Here is a 19,906-nt window from a genome sequence, read left to right on the forward strand (position 1 = left end):
GTTTCGGTATGTGTTTTACTACTTGGGGTTTAGGAAAAGCCGTTTTAACTGCGGCGTTGTTAAATGTAAGGCTTCTCTAGCTGATGATTTTTATATTATCTACTGTATGACACCCGATATAAATTGTCAGGGCTTGCATTGTTGCTGGCTAAAATGTAAATGAATGAATATAATTGGGAGATGTCACTGAATTCTGTGGGGTACCGTTAGTGTCATTTGAGTTTCAGAAAGCAGAATGGGGTACATTTGCTGGTGCGCTGGATCTTCAGGCACAGTGCATTTCCCTGCCGTGGGCAAGCCCAGCAGATGTGTCAGACCGAGACACATTCATTACCCATGCCAGTTATAAAACAGATGAGTTTATCTTACAGCCAGGTCTCTAAGAAGTACCTCTGTCCTTGCCAGAAAGAACTGAGCTGGTTCGTGATGGCAGAATGACAGTGAAGGAGAAACAGAAATGGCCTTTCAAATACCTGCATCCAGTTCTTCAGACAATTAAAAGTGGTGTGACCTTGGCACACTGGGTATGTTTCCTTCACTCTAAAATCTGCCTTGTGATTGTGCTCTGAGGGTTAGATAACTTCTCAGGTACATATTGCTGCATCAGAACATCCTAAGCCTCAGTGACCTAAACAATTGCTCATTCTCACAGTTTTGTGGGTTTGTGGGACTCTGTGCAGCTGCATTCAACTGGCAGTTTGGCTGAGGGCTGGACCTCTCCATGTGGTCTTTCATCCTGGGCTTATCCCATGGTAGTCTGAGAGTACCAGGAAGACAAAGGCAGTAGCTTCAAAGCCTGGGCTTAAGAACTCACAGAAATCACTTTTACCACGTTCTTTTGGTCAAAGCAAGTCATAAGAGGAAATACTCTTCTTGGTTGGAGAAACAGCAAAATATGGCCCTGTTTTTAGTCTACCACAATAGCGTATCCAAAAACATTCATGCAACAAGCATTAGTTAAGCTTTTAAGATGCCCAGCGCTTGTTTATATAACCCCGTATAATCTGTAAGTTAATTTGGGAATCTAGTGAATGATTAGAAACGCTAATATATTAAAAGCAGAGTTTTGAACCATTTCGTTGCAGTTCGGCCCCCTGCTGAGAATTTGCATTTCCACCCCAAATGTATTGAACCAGAACTACCTTTTTTTATATTTATTTTTTTTTTCATTTTTATTGTGCTTTAAGTGAAAGTTTACAAATCAAATCAGTCTCTCATACAAAAACTTATATACACCTTGCTATATACTCCTAGTTCTCCCTCTAATGAGACAGCACACTCCTTCCCTCCACTCTCTATTCTCGTGTCCATTCAGCCAGCTTCTGCCCCCCTCTGCCCTCTCATCTCTTCTCCAGACAGGGGCTACGAACATAGTCTTATGTGTCTACTTGATCCAAGTAGTGTGATACAAGTAGAGTGATCAAAATCACTCTTGATCAGTATCATTTTCTATCCCATAGTCCAGTCCAATCCCTGTCTGGAGAGTTGGCTTTGGGAGTGGTTCCTGTCTTGAGCTAACAGAAGGTCTGGGGACCATGACCTCTGGGGTCCTTCAAGTCTCAGTTGGACCATTAAGTCTGGTCTTTTTACAAGAATTTGGGGTCTGCATCCCACTGCTTTCCTGCTCTCTCAGGGGTTCTCTGTTGTGTTCCCTGTTAGGGCAGTCATCGGTTGTACCCGGGCACCATCTAGTTCTGGTCTCAGGCTGATGTAGTCTCTGGTTTATGTGGCCCTTTCTGTCTCTTGGGCTCATTACCTTGTGTCTTTGGTGTTCTTCATTCTTCCTTGCTCCAGGTGTGTTGAGACCAGTTGATACATCTTAGATGGCCTCTTGCTAGCATTTAAGACCCTAGACACCACTCTCCAATGTGGGATTCAGAATGTTTTCTTAATAGATTTTATTATGCCAGTTGACTTAGATGTCCCCTGAAACCATGGTCCCCAAACCCCTGCCGCTGTTACACTGGCCTTCAAAGTGTTCAGTTTATTCAGGAAACCTCTTTGCTTTTGGTTTAGTCCAGTTGCACTGACCTCTCCTGTATTGTGTGCTGTCTTTCCCTTCACCTAAAATAGCAGAACTACATTTTAACAAGATCCCCAGTTGATTGAGGCTCTTGTTAAAATGTAGATGCTGACTGAGTATATCTGGAGTGGAAAGGTAAATCTCATCGGAGGGTTGAATTGGAATGAACTGGTTCAAAGCCCTGGTTAAAGGGGATTTTCACAAACTTTGATCTTTAAAGATAGGTGAGTCCATGGTAGTATCCACACACATGAAACAGATTGTCTTGCAAAATTAGATAGTTACAAAGTGGTAGGAGTAGTGACTATTCCACAAATACTGCTTCAGTGCTTACTGCGTGGCAGGCAGACTTCCAGGCTAAGTGGTGGCAATACCAGATGTGTTTTCTGACTCAGAGTTTGCAACATAGCATTGGTTCACAGGATCACAGCTGTACTTGGTTATAATTACATATATACACACCCACACTTCAGACTAGTGAATCAGGTTTATCAAAGTTCAGGGAAAGGGGAATAACATCATATAGGGTATCCATAAAAGTGTAGTTTTTTTTTTTTTTTAATAAATTCTGTGTCAAAACAGTTCACAAAATGTACTTGGAAATTTATTCTAAAACTTAGCATATCTAATTGGAGAAACTTTTGCTTTTGACACATCCACTCATTTTGTAAAAAAAGTTACACAATTGAAGCCATTCTGCGTAATACAGGATTTGTTACCTATAAAAGAAACTAGAGCAAATGACTTATTAATAATTTTAATGTAATTTTTATTTAATTCCCATAATAGCCCTGCAAGGTAAATATTTGGCTGAGTTGAAAGAGAGCGCTCCTCTTGAGGCCAGTTCTTCTGCAGTAACCTAGTTGGATTTGTTTTCATTTCACATTAGGTACCACTACTTTTTAAGTGCTACTTAAAGTATGTAATTCATATAATACAGGGAAATTGCACTTGCAATGTTTATTAATGTTTATGTGATACTTTTAGAAAGCGCATTGAATTATTTCATTCAGTCCTAAAAAAAAAAACCTCGGGCGGGTATTATCCCTATTTTTCAGTTGAAAAATCAAACAGAGGTAAATGAATTGGCCCAAATTATATAGCAAATAAGTGCCAGAGCCAGATACTTCAGTCCAGTCCTTCAATCTTAAAATTGATTGTGAAAGCCACTTCATTCTTACGGTTCGTAGAAGAAATATTTGCTTTAGGAATAGGCTCCTTTTATGTTCTTGCTTTATCCATTGCCAGCTTTCAACACAGCATCTCTGAAATGCACTCATTATAGTCCACGTGGGTTCCTCGCAAAAGAAAAAAAAAATTGGAGCCTGAAACTTCTGAGACTTTACAAACTGGGGGTAGAAATGGTGCCACCTTTGTTTGGCTGCCAAAACAGTACCACAAAGGCCTGTAGATCCAGGCCCATTTACTTCATGAGAGTGGGCGCAGCTGTCTTCTCGCTGTAATCAAATGCTCCTCTGCAGCCAACTTTTGTGGCCAGAAAAAGCAAAGTAATTTTTAGTACAGATTAGCATAAAAATCTCTACTAAATCGGTTTCAGGAAACAATTACTAGCTTAGAAACAACAAGAAGTGTGATCTATAGGTTCGCGAAGATGGCAGTTAATTTCCAGACTTTTTTTTTATGTCCTTTATTTCCCACCACGAAAACTATATAAATAGAATACACTACCTGCCACTGTATTTGGTTTCATAAATTATTTGGACAGGGCGAACAACAGACTTCAAAACTAAGTAGAGGTAGTAAATCTGCCCCATTTAATGAGTTTGAATTTACAGTAGTAGTTTAAACATCTGGAAGTTTAAAGTCTTAATCCATTCCAAATGTCCAACAAGGATATACTGCAAAGAGAATATTGTAATTGGGGGATCAAGAAACTACTGTTCACTCAGTCTGAGGCCTTTCTAATGTTCTCTGTATGTACATTAATCACATAAGGCTTGAAAGGCTGACAGTTCAAAAAGAGGAAGAGGGGACCCAACTAACCAAGTTGGCATGCTTTTTGAAGAGTAACCTTTAAAAGAGAGCACAGTTGTAATGAGGGTGAGGCTTAAATGCTGCTAATTATAGGTAACACATTGAGGACGGGGCCAGACAGTGCTGCTGCGTTCTGTGTTCTGTGATTTATGGATATGAGGTGGGTTTTTGTTTTCAGTTATTACTAAAACTGGACTTAGAAGAGTCAAAGCTTTTGACTTCTAAATTTTAATTTTTATTAATGCATCTGATAATTTAAGAGTATGGGCTTCAGCCAGCATCTAGCATAAGTCCAAGCATTCATTTGGTGCACACGTATTGAGTCCCTACTTGGTGCCTGTTTTCTTAGCAAAACAGGGTTGCAACAGGAGGAGGAATCATCACTGTCCACAGGAGCGACTGCTGCCGAGGCTCAATAAACACCAGGTACGGTTCTAGAGCACTTGATGTGGATTATTTAGTTAGATTTCACCCTAGGCAAGAGGATACTGTTACCCCATGTTTAGTGAAAACCTAAGGATTACAAGGTCACAGTTAGCGGAAGATGGAACTGGGATTCTTTACCACAAAGATTTGCAAATACCATTTGTTGTAGCTTGTATTTGCTTTTCATTTTAATTTCAAATATTGTGTTGAATGCCTATTATGCTCAATCTGTTTAGCATCACGCGTGAGGCTAGGTGTCCTGAATACAAAGATGAATAAGATAGAGCCATGCCCTCAATGAGCTGAGTCACAAGGGCATGACATACAAGCCTGGGATTGCCAGGAGCAGGACTAATAGTAGGGTAATCATATAATCTAATAGTCCCAACCAGGCTACTTTTGAGAGTGTAAGGGGGCACTACTAATAGTCATTCTAGAACAAGCAAAAAACCAGGACTATCCAGAGCAAACCAAGATTAAGAGTCACCCTACCCAGAGGAGAATCCAGGGTACGAGGCTAGCAAAGAAGAAAGGGCTTCTAACAGACTAGAGGAGGTGATGCCCTAGCTAAACCTAGAGTGCAAAGTGTGAGGCATACTCTTCCCTCCAGGCTCGTTGTTCATTCAGACCTCAGTTTAGATGTCACTTCCTCTGGAGGCTTCCCCAACCCTGAAGTCCAGGTCATGTACTCCCAGGTTGGCCTGGCTCTTCTGCTAGATGCCAGCCCTGTGAGAACCCATGTGGTTCTGACACACACACACACCTCTAAGTTTGGACCTCAGGGTAGACAGCCGGCGTTGAACGTAGGTCAAAGAGGTAGGTAACAGCCTTTACAGAATCTTACAAAAACAGCAGTATTCGTTTTCCCATACATTACCTCATTTAATTAATGAGTGGCAATGGTGTATAAAACTAAGCCAAATTCACCACCATCGTTGCCAATATAGATCCAGTTGGAATGGGTTTAAGCCACTGAAAAATTGGCATTTAGTAAGAGTAGGCCAACCTTTGAAAATGGTATGTACTGTGGAATTTCACGATTCCAAATGTTTTTAACTTAGTCTTTCACTTCCCTTCTCTATGAAAATGAGGCTGGTGTCTTAGAAGTACACTCATAATGTGTGATTCATTTCCCCCCTCCCAAAAACCTATATAGATGGTAATTATGATACTAGGTATTTAAGGTATTTTTAGGTACCTGATTAAGATGTAGTATTTTCTCCTCAAACCGATATTATACATGTTAAGCTGTAAAATGTGCATGGTAGCAGAGTTTTAGAGCTGAAGGACCCTTGGAGACTGTGGACAACACCTCATTTTATGGAAAACTAGAGAGGGCAACTTGCTCAGAATCCCACCACTCTGTGGTGGCAGAGGCCGGGGGAGAACAGAAACGTCCTGACTCAGTGCCATGCTCTGTCATACCACACAGGCATAACTGGAGATGGAAAACCTGAAAGAATGATTTCTTGGCAGGTGAGAGTGCCCTTTAAACTGTTACTAATGTAAACGGTAATCCCATAAGTATGTCAGCTTTATAGGAGAGAGATTTATTAAACAGGCCAGGGCCTGGGGTTAGTTCTTGGCACATTTCTGTTTTGCATTACCGTAAAATTTTGGTTTTAAAAATATTTGGTATTGCTTGCATCTTATTTGGCAAATTCCTATACTTAGTGTGATTATTTTTCTTTGGAAGAGCATATGTGGTTAGACTGTGAATTGCAAAACCTATTTCCTAAAACCAGGAGCCCTGGTGGTGCAGTGGTTAAGCGCTCAGCTGCTCACCAAAAGGTCAGCAGTTTGAACCCATCAGTTGCTCCTTGGGAGAAAGATGAGGCAGCCTGCTTCCATAAAGATTACAGCCTTGGAAACCCTATAGGGCAGTTCCACTCTGTCTTAGAGTCGCTATGAGTCAGAACCCACTAGATGGCAATGGGTTTGGTTTTAGGGGGGCGGTTATTTCCTAAAAAATAAGATGGTGAAAGCTTTCCTTATAATTGTATGTTGTGGGATTTAGACTTCCTTTTATTAATTGCAGCTACTGTATACTGAGCACTTACTAAATAATAAGCACCTCACTAGGTACTTGGTGTGAATCATCTCATTTAGGCTCACAAAAACCTGATGCGGCAGGTGTTGATATCCCCATTTTATGGATCAGAGAGAAAATGACTTGTCCAAGGCCACTTAGTGGCAGAGCTAGGATTCAAAACCTGACCAACTGATTCTGGTTGACCAGGCTGCCCCTCAAGTTTTCTCCCACTCACCCACCTTTGTAAAAATGTGTATGAAAAGACTGGGGGGAAAATACACCAAAATACTAATTTTTGTCTGAGAGTATAACGAATTATAAATTTCCCTTCTTTGACATTTCTAGTTTCCACGTTTTTTATCATGTGTGTAAATTTCCCATGTTGGAAAGGATTAAATAGCCTTCTAAAATAGAAAATTCAAGATTAGTTACAGGAAAACATTTTTCTTCCAGATTTATTATTATTTTTCCAGTTCAATTTAGTATACATCATGCCAGGCATTATTCTTAGTGTTTTGGCTACAAAGATAAGACATTGAGTCAGTGGCAAGTTGTTAGGCATATGGCTAGTTATTCAAGGCCCAGCTCAAGTGTCTTTTCACCAATGCTTCCCCCATTTCCTGCCCCCTGTTATTTCTCACCACCTCTGCTCCTATTACCCTAGTCCAAGCCACCATCATCTCTCACCTTACCTTTCCCTCCATGTTTATTTTCCACCCAACAGGCAGAGTGGTCATGCACCTCCTCTTCTCAGAACCCTCAGAGGCTTTCCCTCCCACTTAGACCAGAATCCAAGCCCTTGACCATGGCTCTAAGGCTCTGTGTGATCTGGTTCATGCCAGCCTCTGGCTTCACCTCCTAGTCTCAGACTCTTGTTCGTTCAGCCCAACTGTTATGCTCTTCTTTCAGTTTCTCTCATTCATCAAGCTCATTCTGAGAAGATTCTTCAAGACTTTTATACTATCTTTGATGTGTCTCGAAAGCTGTTGGCCCAGTTACCTGTTTGCTCACTCTTGCATCATTCAGGTCTGTGCTCATATATTACCTCCACAGACAGACCTTCTCTGACCACCCCTTCAAAACTCGCCTATGTTTATCAGAAATGATTTGTCTTCTACGCTCTATGAGGGTCTGTTGTTCACTGAGGTTTTATCCCCACTGCTGAAAACAGTGCCTGGCATCTAATAGGTGTTCCCTATTTGTTGAATTAACAAAAAAATAATGTGTTCTAGGACCAGTGAGAAATTCAGAGTGGCTGAAGGGTTGAGGCAGGGAAAAGCAGCCAGAGATGAAGATAGGAAGGGGTTTAGGGGCCAATCCATGAAAGCCTTTAGAAGTCCTGCTCAAGAGTTGGCTGTCTCCCTCTGGTCAAGGGGTGTTCTAAGAGATGCTGAGCCTAGAGCTTGTGCCTATGTGAACTGGCCATAGGAACAGTTCCTTCATAGGTGAGATGCATATGGCAAGGTCCAGCCTGCATTTTCTGGGCATGTTTAGAAAATGAGAGAACATGATTAGGTTAAAAAGCAAGCCCTACATGGGTCATTGTTAATGATAATAACGTCCATGATTTGTATAGTCTTTCTTCCAAAGTGTTCCAAGTCTTGAGATATGATCCTTTTGGTCCTCCCAGCCCCCTACCACAATAACGACCTTGGCATGTGACTTACTACCCACCCCCACCATATAATACCCTCCTATTTATCACCCGTCTTACCTCTTCCTTTCCAAGCCAAGTAATTCCTGCCTTGTTTTTTATTTCTCTTCCTTCCCTTCTCAAACCACAACCCATATAATTTTCATTGCCCTCTTTAGAACCTACTTGTGTCTCGGCTCCAGCCTTTTTATAGAGAAGGGGAACAGACCTGAAACAGTGTGGAGGGAGAGATGTGTCCTTTGAAATTACCCTCATCATATAGTGGCATTTTCCTCTGGACTGCAATTCCTCTTCCAGCTTTGCAGTCTCCTTGGAAGATAGATAACTAGAAGCAAAGTGGCAGCTGGTGCTTTAAAATCGGCGATCTTAGTGCTCACTTGAAGTTAAAACCCCTACCCATTGCGTGAAATTTAGCAGTGAGCTTAAATAATAAAATGAAGATATTGATTTCTGCTATGCTTCAGGTAATGATGTTTACACTTAGGAAGGAATCTAACATTTATTGAGTGCCTCCTGTATGCCAGGCACTGTGTGAGATTCCTTATGTGTATTATCTCATTTAACACTCATGATTTGATGAGGTTGATATTATCCCCATTTTACAAATGAGAGAACTGGATTTCAAAGAGATTGCTATTTGCCTGAGGTCACACAGTCCCTGTCTGCCCAAAGCCAGAGCCCATGCTCTTTGCACTACACTGTGCAGCCAGCCTCAACTCCCATTACAGCACTTTAAAGTGCACTGAGAATCTTCGCAAACATTTGTCATTTCAGTCTTTGTAACAACCCATGAAACTGACAGTGGCATCCCCAAGTGACTTGTCAAATGCAACACTGCTGGAACTTGACTTCATGTCCCCTTTCCTCCAGCTCTGGCTCTTGATTTGAGATCTGGGGCTTGTGCAGGGTCTAAGTGGAGACACGAGGAATGCCCCTTCTCTGCACATCACTGTGCTAGGTGGAGGATTTGGGTCCAGCTCTGGAAGAGTTAGAACCTTGGTGGGGCAAGACTATATCCTTTGACCAATAAGAGCAAAGATGTGGGTGCTCATTCTTTTGGGGTAGCCTGGAAAAGGCTGCTGCCCGTTTCCTGCTTATGAGAGTGGAGTCAGGCCTGGCCGGGACCTAGAAGCATTGGAATGAGAGAGGGATCAGGGCTGGACAGAGCAGAAGAAAGCAGGGGCTTAGTGTGAGGAAACCCAGTCTGAGCCCTGCTGGTTGGGAGTTGTGGGTCTTTGGGTGAACATGTCACCTCTCTGAGCTCAAATATCACAGTTTTTATTGTGGAATCACGGAGAAGTCTTCCCATAACTTGGGATTCCACTTCCTCCAAGGGAAGGCTTGGCTAACCTGCATGCCAACCAGCTGGTTGCATAAAGTTTTGATGGGTAGAACCTGGAGACTCACTTCCCTGCCCTTCCACTGACTTTCAAAGAGACCTTAGGCAAGTTGCTTGTCTCTGTGCCTCAGTCTCCTCATCTATAAAGCAAGGATGCTAATACATCCCCTGATTAAGGAGAAAGTGTTCAGTCAGCTGTATGCTGTGGCATGTTCCTGAAATCCTCTGATAAAAACAAAAGCTTTTGGATGAAATCAGCAAAGGGCGAGACTCACACCAAACAACTTTGAAAGGCTTTTAGGAGGAGTGTGGTTTGAGCTAGGTCATGAAGGCTAGATGGGATGTCAGCAGGTAAAGGTTCAGAGTTGGGATGGATGACTGGGGAAGAGGTCTGGGCATCCTGCATCAACAGGAAGGGCTATTGCTCTGCCTCTTCCCTTCCCATCTGACTCTGTCAGTGTCACCCACACTCACAGCTAGAGCTCTCAGTTCTCAATTCTAAGAGACTATTAGTTGTGAGATGAACTTTTAATTAAATAGTAGCTTAAAAAAAAAAAATCCAAACTCATTGCTGTCAGGTCAATTCCAACTCATAGTGACCCTAGAGAACAGAATAAAACTGCCCAATACAGTTTCCAAGGATCACCTGGTGGATTCAAACTGCCAACCTTTTGGTTAGCAGCTGTAGCTCTTAACCACTATGCCACCAGGGTTTCCAGTAGCTTTTAAAGGTTTTAGGGGAAGAAAAATATTGCTACTATAAAAATACGTTGGTTTTTAAGTTGCATCCCAATTTCAAAACCACTCAACTATGTGGAGAAAGTGTATCTTAGCATGGAAAAAATACAGAATACGTCAATTCAGAATCAATGCCACCAAAAGAAGTTAGTCATGTGGGGTAAGTTCCTGTTCTGCCACATACTGTGTTTATTATTTTGGGCAACTCACTTGATTTTTCTAAGCATCAATTTATTTTTTTAATTGGTCTATAAATAGCCTGAGCATAGGAGGTAAGCATGAATGTGAACATGAACGTTGATTCATTTTGGGAAGAGGTCTACAGGAACATATTTTGTCTAAGATTAGGGATTGCCATATTTTAAAAATAACTTTTTTTATATGTTGTCACTTTAGAATACCATAACACAGAGCAGAGCTTCTCAACTGGGGGCGATTTAGCTCCCCTAGGGACATTTGGTAATATCAGGAGACATTTTTGGTTGTCACAACTGAGGTGAGGAGAGGAGTAGGTGCTACTGGCATCTAGTGGGTAGACACCAGAAGTGCTGCTGAACGTCCTACAGTGTACCCAACAACAAAGGATTCCCCAAAGGATTATCCAACCCAAAATGCCCCACCCCAAATATCCATAGTGCCGAGGTTAAGAAACCTGACAACGAGTTTAAGAGTGAACCATGGAGCCCGACTTCCTGGATTTGAACCCTAGCTCTGCCACCTACTAGCTGCGTATCCTTGAGTCAGTTGCTTGACCTCTGTTCCTCAGCGTCTTCATCTATGAGAGTGGTAATAACAGTAGCAGCCACATAGGTTGGTTGTGAGAACTCATGTGTGTAGAACCCTTCAGACAGAGACTGGCACCCAGAGGCACTCCATGAGTGTTAGCTCCTATTAGAGTAGTTGAAAGAGCAGCAGACCTTGGTGAAAAATACCTGGTTACCAATACTAAGACCTGAGGTAAGTTACTTCACTCTTTGAGCCTCAGTTTCTCTCCATTTAGTAAAAGTAAAATATTCTGAAAGTCAAATGAGATCAAGGATATGAAAGCACTATGGAAACAGCAGAAAATCACACAAATACTGGTGTCATTATTATTGCTCCAAACTCTAGTAAAAGAATGTTCTGGGGTGAAGAAGTAAATTCTCCCGGGCAGGCTGTAACTCAGCAGAAGGGACAGCCAAAAAGAGGAGGTGCTCAGAGCAGCACGTCGCAGGCCCAGCAGCGGATGGCTCCTTAAGTACATCCTCAGCTGTGAGTGCAGGAAGTTGCCTTTGTTGCACTGTTATGTGCAAACTGCACCCCAGCTTCACATACCACTTTCCCCGAAGGAACACTTGGCGAACCAGGCTGCATGCCTGCTCTGCAGGCTCTAAACTCAGCAAAACAATGGCTTAGATGGAAAGAGAGCCCCCGAAGGCCCGCAGCCTGGGATCTGTTCCTGTTCTGCCTCTGTCTTCTCAGGCCTGTTTTCTCCGCTCTCAGGTGAAGGCACTGGATTGCTGGCCTGCTGTAGCGCCAGCTCTAACCACACAGGATCACCATCAGAATTATTACTGCCTTTAATAATTACATTAGCCAACAGTTACCTATCAGGGATGTGTCAAACAATTTACATAAATGAGCTCATTTAATTTTGAGAACAACCTTGTGAAATATTGGATATTATAGCCATTTTGCTGATGATATCACTGAGGCTCCAAGATGTTAAGTAACTTGCCCAAGAATACAGAGAACCAGATCCACGTCACTCTGAAGAGCATGTTCTTAACCAACACACTACAGTACTCCAAGTCAGAGTATGCAAAGTGTCTGGCAGACACTAGGCACATAATACTTGTTAACTGAATTTAATAAGTGAATGCACAAGAGCAAATCACAAAGTGGCTTCACAAAGTGGCTTGTCTCTCACTGAACCCTGTCTGCTCCTGCTTCTTACCACCACTCACCATCCTTGCCTGGGGCTCCCAGTGACTGCTCACTCTTGCCAAGAGCTTGGGACTCTGGGCAGCAAGTAAAGCTGTTCTTTAAGGGGCCTTCACTGCCAACTACAGAGAACAGCCTTTCCCACAATTCCATTAGAGAGCCTGCTTTGTGCCAAGCTTGGGGTGGGGTGTGTTGGGGACAGAGAACTGAGTCATCCTTAGCACCTGATCTGAGAGTGCTCACATCTGTGGGAGGTGGGTAGGAGTGAGAGGGAGATAGAGGGGGAAACCAGTTAGTTATAGGACAGCATGATAAAAGCAATCCTGGAAGGAGAGAGGCTCGAGAAAGCCTTCCCTGCAGGGTAAGGCCACTTTTAAAGCTTGCATACCTGTATTTGGCATGGACTGGACCACAGGTAGGAACCCTGGTGATGCAGCGGCTAAAGTGCTCAGCTGCTAACCAAAAGGTCGATGGTTTGAACTCGGTAGCCACTCTGTGGGAGAAAGATGTGGCAGTCAGCTTCCGTAAAGATTACAGGCTTGAAAACCCTATGGGGGCAGTTCTACTTTGTCCTATAGTGTTGCTATAAGTTGGAATCGACTCAACAGCAGTGGGGGGTGGTGGATGCCACAGGTGCCCTCTCCCATCTGTCCCAGCTTATCCTGCATTCAGTGTCCTGACACCACACAACAGAAAACTAAGAAAGTCTCTCTCTCGCAGCTTAGGATCAGCATTGGAGAGAAAGAGAGAAAGGAACTGTTGCTAAGTACGTACTGCGTGCCAGGTACTTTCATCTATTTTATTTAACTTAATATGCATAGGTAGCTGCAGAGGTAGATCTGTCCATTGTAGAGTTGGAGAAAATGAGATTCAAAGAGGTTAGGCAATTTGCTGAAGGTTCCAGAGGAACCTGCTTATAAGGAAAATTTCTTATAAGGCCAAGCAAGACAATTGGCTTCTTTCCATTTTGGGGCCCTGTGCAGATCCACCCTCATACAGGTCCTGAGAGGGGCAGTGATGGGAGTCCAGTGAGCTACAGAGCTGGGGTAGGGAGTGGGGGGAGCCCAGTTTCTGCAGAGTCCCACCAGGTTCTGTGGTCAAGCCTCCCCTGAAGTGCCTGTGGGGACAATCTGAAGGGCAAGAAAGAGTTGTATGGTAAGGCGCCTCCTGGACCCACATGTTTTAGGGGTGGGAAGCTTTCTCAGTGGGGCTTCTAACAGGAATGAGAGCCCTGCTTGAGGCTTAGGACTGAGGGACCTTTCAGCTGTCCCTGGGGGCTGTGCAAAAGCTGGCCAACAAGCTGCTTTGGAACCCTCAGTCAGACCTGCAGAGCTAAAGTTCCACAAGCACCAATCTATTAGATACAGGTATAACAAGCTACTGCATCCCCCCACACCTTAACCCAATCAGAGCCACTCCCATCCATCCATCCATCCAGCCATCCGTCTATCCGTCCATCCACCCCTCCCTTCTCCCTCCCTCCAGTTATTCCTCCGTTGCACTCAGTAATTAATTTTTTCTTTCATCAAATGTCTGAGATACCTGTCAGGCACTTCTAACATTTGCTAGGATTCAAGAAGCCTTCATCATGGTGCAGAAAGCATGAGGCCTAAGCTCAAGATAGAACTTTGGCAGGCAGACCCATTGCCGTTGCTGTCGAGTTCATTCCGACTCACAGCAACCCTATAGGACAGAGTAGAACTGCCCCATAGAGTTTCCAAGGAGCACCTGGTGGATCTGAACTGCCAACCTTTTGGTTAGCAGCTGAAGCACTTAACCACTACACCACCAGGGTTTCCTTTGGCAGGCAGAGATGGGTTAAAACAAAGAGCAGTCCAGATGGAAGGAATGGTGTGAGTAAAGGCAGAGAAGTAGTAAAATCTGGGAGAAGTGTGAGCAATAATTTTTCATCCGCTTTGGCAGAGTAGTAGTGTTTCCCAAGAATATTTGACCGCGGAGCATCTCACGAAATCAGTGGCCTGAGGAATGCCCTGGAGGAAATGTTGTGGAGTGCGTGTGTGTGTGCGCGCGTGTGTGCGTGTGTGTGTGTGTGTGTAACAGGGCATAGTGAGAGTGAAGGCACTTGTATTTGATCCTAGAGGGGGTGATTCCTAACATCTATTCCACAGCATGATTGTCCCCAGAGATCCTCTGTGGACCAGTGGTCCCAGCAAGTGTGGGAAAGCACCACATAGGGTGGTCTTCCTCCAACCAATTCACAAGGCACAGCAGCGTATCAAAGGCCACCCCACTTCAAATCCAGCAGCAAAGATATGTCAGGTTTACTTAACCCTGCACTTACTGAAATTATTTTAGCACAGGTTCCTTTGTTTCAGGGACTATCTTTAGGGGATTAATTTTTTTTTAAGTTAACATGTGCTTAGGTATTAATACATTTCAGACAGAGCAACAGGGTGTGCTTTGAAAAGCTTTTCTCTCCCCCGCACCCCCCTACCCCGTTCCCTCAGACTCTCCAGGTAGTGACTTGCCTCTCTTCTTCTGTGTCAGCCCAGGGACATCCTAGGTGGACACAAGGATGCATGTGTGTATTAGCAGCCCCTGTTTTCAAAATACAGATGGAGACACCTCATAAACACATCTCTCCTGCAGGCGTTTTAAGGGCTGCAGGTGTATTCCATCCCGGGGAATATACTGTAGGGAATGCAGCCACTCCCTAATGATGGGCATTGAGATAGTTTCCAGTCTTTTGTCACTTTCAACCAAAGGTCAACAAACTATGGCTGACTGGCTGTATCCAGCCCATCACCTGTTTTTGTAAAGCATACAAGCTAAGAATTTTTTATTTCATTTTTAAACGTTGGAATAGAGATAGAGAAAAAAAAAAAAGAATATTTCGTGACATATGAAAAGTATGTGAAATTTAAATTTCAATGTTCATAAATGAAATTTTATTGGAACACAACCTGCCCATTCCTTTATGTGTTGTCTGTGGCTGCTTTATAACTACAGTGGCGGAATTGAGCAGCTGCGATGAGACCATCTGGCCCGCAAGCCTAAAATAGTTATTATCTGGCCCTTTACAGGAAAAGTTTGCTGACGCCTACTCTAAACATCGCTGCAGCCAGTATCCTTACCGTTATTGCCAGTAGATTTCACAAACACCATCTTATTTGATCTCTGCCAATCTGAGACACATAGCTCAAAAAGTACACCCCACTGTTATTTTAGTTGATTTTTCCTTTACTATGAGTGAGGGTAAGCATCTTTTCACAGGTATAAAAATGTTTATATTTCTTCTATCTGTAATTTTTTTGGGTAAAGAATATGACCAAAGGTATTTCTTTTACTGCTTAATAGAAAAGATTAAGGAAATTAGTATTTTGTCTGTCCTGTGTGCACATATTTTTTGCAACTGCCATTTGTCTGACTTTGCTTAGGGCTTTTTTTTCCATGGAAAAATGTTCAAATTTTATGAAGTCAACTTTATCGATCTTTTCTTTCATGCTTTCTGAGTCTTACTTAGAAAGTTTCCCCAAGATTTTAGCAAAATCCTGCTTTCTTCTAGCGCTCTTATGATTTTATTACATTTACTTGAAAATGCTAAGCCACCTGGAATTTATTTTAGTGAAAGGAGTGAAGTAGGAATCCACTTTCTTTTTTCAGTTGGATAGCCAGTCTGTCTACACGTTACCGAGTCCTCTGTGGAGGAGCCTCTATGGAGGCTGATGGGAGAGCAGGAGTGGGGTCCATCATGAGGCAGAGGAGAAGGGGAGGCAGTGGTTACCTCCCGAGAGGAGCCCGGTCTGGGTGGGCTGAGAGCAGGAGGAAAGCCAGTGGAGACACCAGTGGAGACAAGGGATCCTGACAAGGACTAGGCACTGAGCGGAGGAAAGCGAGAGGGTGGGACAGCTGCATGGTAGAGGGCAGTTTGGGCCTGATTTCTGAAGAGGGGAGAATTTTGTTATCTCCTGAAAGGAAGCAGCCAGTGAAGAGAGGGAGTGAAGGATGCAGCAAGTGTGGGAAAGCACCACATAGAGGGTCTTCCTCCAACCAATCCACAAGGCACAGCAGCATATAAAAGGCCACCCCACTTCAAATCCGGCAGCAAAGATATTTCAGGTTTATTTAACTCTTTCCCTGTGGAGGGAAAGAATGGGTCCTCAGGTTGGGGAAAGGTTAGCTGGATCTTCTCAGCGGAGTGAAGGTGGGTTCAGGTGCTGATAGTGAAGGGCTGAGGGACCTGAGTCAGGCAGGCAGTACTCATTTTGAAGCCTACCCTGCTCCAGGGCCTGGGAATCCAGTGGTGAGCAAGACAGGCCAAGGCTCTGCCATCATGGTGGCGATGCGTGAGTAGGGACAATGCTCAGAGAGAACGTCACAGGATACCTTCCCCAGCTTGACCTGAGGAAGGAAGTGGGACTACCCAGGGCTCCAGGCTGTAGGGAAAACATTCTGAGCAGTGAACAGTGTAAGGCTAGACCTCAGAGAGGTTTCAGAGTTCAGACTCCTGGAGCCCAAGTGGTCCTGGGTGATGATGAGATGCCTGGCACAGCCATGCCTGAGTGTGTATGGGGAAGCAAGGATAGGAGCTCAAGGAGTCCCTTCAGACCCTGAAGTGAACAGAAAGCTGCACAAGGCAGGAGTTCTCATGTCTTTGTACAGAAGAGGAAAGTGACACTCAAGGCTGAGGCCACCCAGCTAGTAAGAGGCCAGTGGAGACTTAAGCAAAGTCTGAGTATCTGGATTGGCTGGGGCGGGGCGAAGTGGTGCTCTGGGAGCAGCAGAGGGTGAGGGTACAATGCTAACCTCTCCTGGAGCGAAGGCCCCTTCCTGCCCGTCCACGGCCCTGGCCCCTGTGTTGGAGTGGCCCTCCCTGGCCTCCACTTCAGTTCACACCTCCACCAGAGAATCAAAGGGAGAGGAAGCCCCATGTGCAAAGATAGGATGGCAGCCTGGGAGGAAAGAGGGAGACGGGAAGGGAAATGGGTCTGGAGAGAAGGTCTCAGACCAGGTCCTCGGGCCTCGAATGCCAGGCTAAGGCAGTTAGAGATTGTCGGGGAGCCGGGAGTCTGCCTGGAGCCCTATCCCCAGGCTTCTTGCAGGCGATGACAAGGAGGAAGGGGGAGCTGTGGGGAGAGCCAAGCGCTCACAAAGGTTCCGCTGTGCTTGGCCAGGGCCCCTGCCAGAGCCGGCTTGCTTGGCGGGAAGGAGCTGATTTAGAAAGGTGGTTGCCCTGGGGCACAGGGCCAGGCCTGTTGGCTGCCGCACAGCACGACACCTTCACTCCAAGCTTCCCATCCCAGGGCCTCCCTCCCTTTACTTTGTTGCTTCCCGCTAGACCCAGGCAGGACTCCACAGCCTTGGATGGAGGACTTACTAAGTGCCAGGGGCCAGTGCTCACCTGAGGACCTGGGCGGGGTGGGGGGAGGAGGCCTGGAAGAAGGCCTAGTGGACGCTTGATGGAGAAGGAAACACATAGAGGCTGCCCTTCACTGAGCACCTACATTTACAGGGTTCACATTTAATTCTCCCAACAACCCACAAAGGTAGGCATTGTTATCTCTATTTTACAGATGAGAAAAGAGAGGCCTAGAAAGACCAGGTGACTTACTCAGGGTCACGCAGTGAGTCATTGGTAGAGACAGGATTCTAACTCAGGTCGACCCCACCTGTGAGTCCAGTCTTACCTTAACCTGCTTTGTGTTCGAAATGATCGTGCATCTAGCATGTCAGTAGGGATGGATTACCCAATAAGCAGGGTACACACAGGCTTGCTTGTGCTTACTAATCTGTAGTGCACGATTTCACCTGTTTTTCACCATGTCAAAGATGTAGTGAAACCCATGTGAAATAGTAGCACTACAGATTAGTAAGTAAGCACAATTAAGCCCGTTAATACCTTGCTTACTGTAAGCCTGTGCATACCTTGCTTACTGGTTAATCCACCCCTGAGCATGTGCCTGGCACAGAGTGGGGGCCCATGGATGTTGATTTTTATCAAGTAGTTTCTCTGCTGGAGCTTGTGAACCTCACAGCAATCCTTCATGGTTGGTAGTGTTCCTCTCACTTGAATGATAATGATGCTCAAGCTCAGAGAAGTTGAACAATTTGCCCAAGGTCACACAGCTTGTAGCAGAGGGTCAGAAAAGTTGGAGGAAATTCAAAGAAAGGAGGAGAGGGAGAAGAACTAGCCCAAGGAATGACAGGAATTTCCGAGAGGCTCAGGCTGTGGATGGAAGACAGGGCAGCTGCAGATTTGAGGGCCTGAGCAGTGGGGCTGGCCCTGGGATTGGCTCTCAGCCATCAGAAGAGCAGTGCTCAAATAGCTGGGCTCAAGATGCCTACCTGGCCCTGCCTTGTGCTCCCTGTGTGACCTTCAGCAAAAAGGGCCCCTCACTGGGCTTCAGTTTCCTCTTCTGTCAGATGAGGGCAGCTGGACTAAGTCTGATTTTATCTTTTTAAGCAGAGGCGCCTTTCTTTAAACCAATCTTAAAGCGAAAGTTAACATTCTTTCATCCATTCAACAAACATTTTTTGAGACCGACGAGGTGTCTGGAAAATACAGTTGACTGGATTTTCTTCCTCCTTTGAGCTGCTTTGATGTGCGGTAGAGAAATAAAGGGTCTTTCCCCAAGCCCTTCCCCGCAGGGTAGGAATCAGTCACCTGGGCTGCCAAAGGCCCATGCCCTGATCTGGGAGAGCACCCACCACAGAGCCGATGGGAATCTTAGAGATACTTGCACACACACAACTGGCCATTTTACAGACTGGGTGATGAAGACTCTAAGAGTAGACCAAACCCTGAGTCCTCTGAAGCACTCTCTTCATGGCACCACTAATCAAAGAAGCTTTGTGGAATCAGTGGAGACTGGGTGTGTCTATGAGGAAGGAGGCCTGGCCTGAGCACAGCCCTGGAGGTGGGAAAGAAGCCCCGTATTGCAGAGGCCAAGCCCCCACACCTCTGCCTGGCAGAACCTTCCTACAACCTCGCCCTCCTCTACCCACCCCCGCCATCCTCTGCCCAGAGCCAGGGTGTCAGCTTGGATTTGGTGACAGCAGCCCCGAAAGAGGTGTTGTATGGCTGAAGCCCTCCATTGTAGCATTTCTGGCATTTTCCAGGAGCCCAGCCTTGCCAAGTTGTCCTTCTGCCAAGCTGGAGAGTGACTGGCTCCTGAGGGGGGGCCCTCTCCAAACAGGCAACCTGATCCCCGGCAGCCCAGCACCAGCCCAGCTCTGGCCACCACAGCCAGAGCCCTGGAGAGTTTACAGCAACACTGGCTGGGCCTGTGAGCAATTTTCAGGGTCAGAAGAGAGTGGACAGCAGAAACTCCAGAGCCAGAGTGGGTGCGGAGAATACTGAGCTGATGGGCCAGAGGCCGGGGTTCAAGCCCCCAACTCCTCACTAATTTGCTGTGTGACTTTGGGAAATCATCTCCTCTCTCTGGGCCTCAGTTTTCACATAAGGGAGTCTGATGAGTGGTTCCCCAAAGCCTGCAAATGAACTGACTGGCCAGGGTTCCTGGCAAAGTTGTCCTTGGTCTACACAATCCCTTTCTGATAAAGGCCTGACTAACTCCCTGCCAGGTGGTCAGGGTGTCCAACGGCCATGAGTCCCCACCACCAGGCCTCCTGGCCCTTCAAACTGTAGGGAAAGCTGGTGGCTGGTACCCTCTGTCTTGGTCCTCAGCCTCTCTCAGTTCTCCTAGAACATTCCAAATTCAATGGAAACACATTGGGTGTGGCTTCCATCTCCCTCAGGATAAGGAAGTGAAGCTGGATTTTTCTAAACAACTGTGATAAAAAAGCTTAAAAACA

At 45.1% G+C, this 19,906-nt stretch overlaps 1 protein-coding gene across 6 annotated transcripts in view; it reads left to right on the plus strand.

The window, feature by feature from the left end:
* THAP12 (THAP domain containing 12) overlaps nt 1–19,906 on the plus strand; it is a 110,770-nt gene that overhangs the window by 22,557 nt on the left and 68,307 nt on the right. For 2 of the 6 annotated variants that reach the window (XM_049889774.1, XM_049889775.1), the window contains exons 6-7: nt 406–524; nt 4,368–4,444. In XM_049889774.1, the coding sequence (XP_049745731.1) occupies nt 406–524; nt 4,368–4,444 (196 nt within the window). Of the gene's footprint in view, nt 1–405; nt 525–4,367; nt 4,445–5,876; nt 5,921–19,906 lie in introns of those variants that run through there. The other 4 variants (XM_049889777.1, XM_049889778.1, XM_049889776.1 and 1 more) reach the window with 3 other exon arrangements.

This window comes from Elephas maximus, chromosome 7, assembly GCF_024166365.1.
Source record: "Elephas maximus indicus isolate mEleMax1 chromosome 7, mEleMax1 primary haplotype, whole genome shotgun sequence".
In the NCBI taxonomy this organism is placed as follows: Eukaryota; Metazoa; Chordata; class Mammalia; order Proboscidea; family Elephantidae; genus Elephas; species Elephas maximus.